Source organism: Ochotona princeps, chromosome 28 (assembly GCF_030435755.1).
Source record: "Ochotona princeps isolate mOchPri1 chromosome 28, mOchPri1.hap1, whole genome shotgun sequence".
Classification (NCBI taxonomy): Eukaryota; Metazoa; Chordata; class Mammalia; order Lagomorpha; family Ochotonidae; genus Ochotona; species Ochotona princeps.
The window spans coordinates 21,567,994-21,572,069 of NC_080859.1; the positions used below are offsets into that span (position 1 = coordinate 21,567,994).

At 61.0% G+C, this 4,076-nt stretch overlaps 1 protein-coding gene across 1 annotated transcript; it reads left to right on the top strand.

Annotated features, from left to right (window-relative positions):
- The first annotated feature begins 307 nt into the window (after positions 1-307).
- Positions 308-2,500, top strand: FOXD1 (forkhead box D1). Its single transcript, XM_058656330.1, has one exon. It carries the CDS (start codon positions 766-768, stop codon positions 2,284-2,286), a length of 1,521 nt encoding a protein of 506 aa, XP_058512313.1. The 5' UTR covers positions 308-765; the 3' UTR covers positions 2,287-2,500.
- The last annotated feature ends 1,576 nt before the right edge of the window (positions 2,501-4,076 follow it).

The window sequence follows — 4,076 nt, forward strand, 5'->3', positions numbered from 1 at the left end:
GCACCCCACCTGGGACCACCTGGTGGTGGGGAAGTGGTGCCCTCCGCTGGTTGGCTCCGAGGAGGCCCCGGAGCGGGTCCACCGTGGGGTCTGGGTTTGTGAAGCTAGGTTGGAGGGCCAACGAGGGGACAGCGGGCTGGGATCTTGGACAGACCCTCCCCGCGCCCACCGCCAGGATCGGCAGTTCTGGCGAAAAAAGTGGGGTCCTCCTGGCTCCCCGCCCTCGCCCGGGCTGCCCCCTCCTGCGCCTGAACTTTCCCTCCGGAGCCGGGCTGATCTCTCAGCTCGCTTCCCCCCCACTCCCCACTCCTCCCTGGCCACGGCCGCGCTCTGACGTGCACACCATGTGACAGGCTCCCTTTTGCTATAAGCCCAGGGAAGGTCCGCCCTCTCCTGGACTCAGACCCGGCCTCTCCGCGCTCTGCGCCTCGACTCTCGCGCGTCCTGTCTGGCCACTCGGACTCGCCCGCCCCGGCCCTGCCACCATCACCCTGCACCCCTTCGCTGAACCGGCCGAAGGCGCTCTGGGAGGAGAAGGTCAAGTCCTTGGGGCCGGACTGCTGCGCGTAAAGCGCAGGCGGCGCGGAGGTCGCGTGACGCCCGCCGCGGCGGCGAGAGAGTTGCAAAGTCACAGGGCGACCCCGGCCACCGCCTCGCCCCCAGTGTGGCGCCCCCGGACCGGGCAGGCCACCCGAGTCCAGGGCTGGGGCGCACGGGGAGCCCGGACTCCGGCGCCCCTATGCACCGCCCCACCGCGCTACAGCTATGACCCTGAGCACGGAGATGTCCGATGCCTGCGGCCTCGCCGAGGAAACAGACATCGACGTGGTGGGGGAGGGAGAGGACGACGACGACGAGGAAGAGGAGGACGAGGACGAGGGCGGCGGCGGCGGTGGGCCCCGGCTGGCCGTGCCCGCGCGGCGGCGGCAGCAGCGGCGGCGGCGGCGGCGCTCGTATGCAGGCGAGGACGAGCTGGAGGACGTGGAGGACGACGACGACGACGACGATGACATCCTGCTGGCCCCGCGCGAGGCGGGCTCCCCCGCGCCCCAAGGCCCGGCCCCGGCGGCGGGGTCCGGGGCCGGAGGGGGAGGCGGCGCGGGCACGGGCGCGGGGGTCGGTGGCGGCGGCGGCGGTGCGGGCGCGGGAGGCGGCGGCGTCAAGAACCCGCTGGTGAAACCGCCCTACTCGTACATCGCGCTCATCACCATGGCCATCCTGCAGAGCCCCAAGAAGCGGCTGACGCTGAGCGAGATCTGCGAGTTCATCAGCGGTCGCTTCCCTTACTACCGGGAAAAGTTCCCCGCCTGGCAGAACAGCATCCGCCACAACCTCTCGCTCAACGACTGCTTCGTCAAGATCCCCCGCGAGCCGGGCAACCCGGGCAAGGGCAACTACTGGACGCTGGACCCCGAGTCGGCCGACATGTTCGACAACGGCAGCTTCCTGCGCCGGAGGAAGCGCTTTAAGCGGCAGCCGCTGCTCGCGCCCAGCGCCGCGGCTGCCGAGTCGCTCCTGCTGCGCGGCGCGGGACCCGCGGGCAGTGCGGGAGACCCGGGCGCCGCCGCCGCCGCTGCAGCCGCCGCCGCGGCCGCTCTCTTCCCGCCCGCGCCGCCGCCGCCCCCGCCGCCGCACGCCTACGGCTACGGCCCCTACGGCTGCGGCTACGGCCTGCAGCTGCCGCCCTACGCGCCGCCCTCCGCGCTCTTCGCCGCCGCCGCGGCCGCTGCTGCCGCCGCCTTCCACCCGCACTCGCCCCCGCCGCCGCCACCCCCGCCCCCGCCTCCGCCGCCGCCGCCCCCGCCGCACGGAGCGGCAGCCGAGCTGGCCCGGACCGCCTTCGGCTACCGGCCGCACCCGCTCGGCGCCGCGCTGCCCGGGCCCCTGCAGGCCTCGGCGGCCAAGGCGGGCAGCCCGGGCGCCTCGACCCTGGCGCGCTCGCCCTTCTCCATCGAGAGCATCATCGGCGGCAGCCTGGGCCCGGCCGCGGCCGCTGCAGCCGCCGCCGCCGCCGCGCAGGCAGCAGCAGCCGCGCAGGCCTCTCCCGCGGCCTCGCCCGCAGCGCCGCCCGCACCGGCCCTCGCGCCCGGGTCGGGGGCCGGGAGCGCCGGTGGCTGCGCGGCGCAGGCGGCTGCGGGCCCGGCCGCCGCGCTCACCCGCTCCCTCGTGGCCGCCGCGGCCGCCGCTGCCTCGTCCGTCTCTTCGTCGGCCGCGCTGGGGACTCTGCACCAAGGGACTGCCCTGTCCAGTGTGGAAAACTTTACTGCTAGGATTTCAAATTGTTAATAGCGCTCTGTCAGCGCGCGCGCGCGCTTGGCAAACAGAAGGTAGGAAACCCGGCTCCTTTCTCCGGCTGGGTGGTTTGGGGGTTCGGTCGGCTCCCCGAGGCGCGCCCGAGTTCGCCACCTCAGATCTCCGCCCCGGAGCCGGTGCGGGGCTCGGCTCCCGGGTCCCCCTATTTATACAAAGGTGCCCCGGTGCCGCCGGGCTGGGGAGGGGGCTGGTGGGGGCCCCTGTCGGTTAAGCGTTAGGGCCTTCCTCCTTGACTTTGGAAGGCAAAGAAAAAGCCACCTAAGCCTTTTCGAGGTGTAGAAATTCTCAGGTCCAGGCGTTTAACAAAAAGTCATATTGCTCAAAAAGAAGCATGCAGAAATAGAGAAAGTACTGGAAAAAAATGCCAGCGAAGCAATACTTTTAATTGGAGGACGCTTGTCTGTTAATGTGCTTTCGCCTGAAAAGGAAGCAATGATTGACATGTTTACACAAGCAGGAAAAAAGTCAAAGTTATCATTTCTTATTTTAACCTGTGTTTTGTTACTAGACACGCGGAATTTTTATTTTGTACTTTGCATATTCTTTACAAGGAGTATTGTAAATTTTATGGCAGTTATTGTACTATTCTAATGTAAGATTTTACACTTTTTTCAGAAATAAAAATGCTTACTTTTTAAAGAAAATTCATGGAAACAGTTGGCTGCAGTTGTCGCTTCGTAGTTTTTCTGTTTAGAAAAAGCTTCTGTGGGAGCTAAATAGGAAGCTGGTAGAGAGTCAACCTAAGTATCATTTGCAAAGAGAAGTCAACCCACGGCCGTGCTGTGAGCTTTTTCACTTCTACTTCCTGAGGCAAAACCATCGCAGGAAATCAGAAGTCATTTTTAAATGACTACAAATGAAAGTAACCTTGGTATGCATTTCCAGATCTTTTTAGTGTTCAGGCATCTGAAAAGCCGTCACAGTTAACTCGGATAAGAATTGTTGAGTTCCCACCTCAATTTCCACTGATTTTTTTTTTAAACACAGTTGTGCATATGGCTGAACATTTCCTGCAAGACTCCTGCAGTGACAGCAACCCAGTGGCGGTTTCTAGCTTAATGCTTTTATTAGAATGTGCGGGAGGCTTATCAGTAACACAGCTCTCAAAACTCTGAGTTAGAAAGTGCAAGTGCAAATTGTATTTGAAGATTCCAGGGTTTAAGATGGAATCCCAGCTATTGTATAAAGAGGATCTTCAAACTGGAAAAGCGAATTTAATGTTGAAATTCTTTTTAAGTGAATAAGGTTTGTAGGGCAGCTTTTTAAGGATAGTGCTCGCGTTAAGAACATGGGAAGTCACTGGGTCTTTGTGGAGTTAGTTGCACGTATACAGGAAAGTGATTCAGAGTAGCTTGTTCTACTGTAAGTATTTTCATTGGTGAACTTTCTATTTCCAGAGGAGAAACGTGAGGTTGGCTTGGTTCTTGTGGCCTGTAACACTAAGGGTATATGCGATCCGTAATTTAAACGCAGACGAAGTGTTCATCCACTTTAAACTACGGGTTTAACTTTCGGGGTGACAAAAGTCTGCAAGGTCGGTCAGTCTTTCCTGGTGCTATCCACTACGTCCTGCCCTCGGCCCCTTCGGAGGACAGTCAGAACGGAATGAGACTCGAAATAAAAGTCTTTCTCTTTTTCTGTTTGGGAAAGGTTAAATCAAAGGTTAAACACGCCCTCAAACTTAACACTAAGTACAGAGGTACAAATTGAAATACTGTTAGACCCAAATCGTAGATGCAGGAGTTCCTTTTGCCAAGACGGGC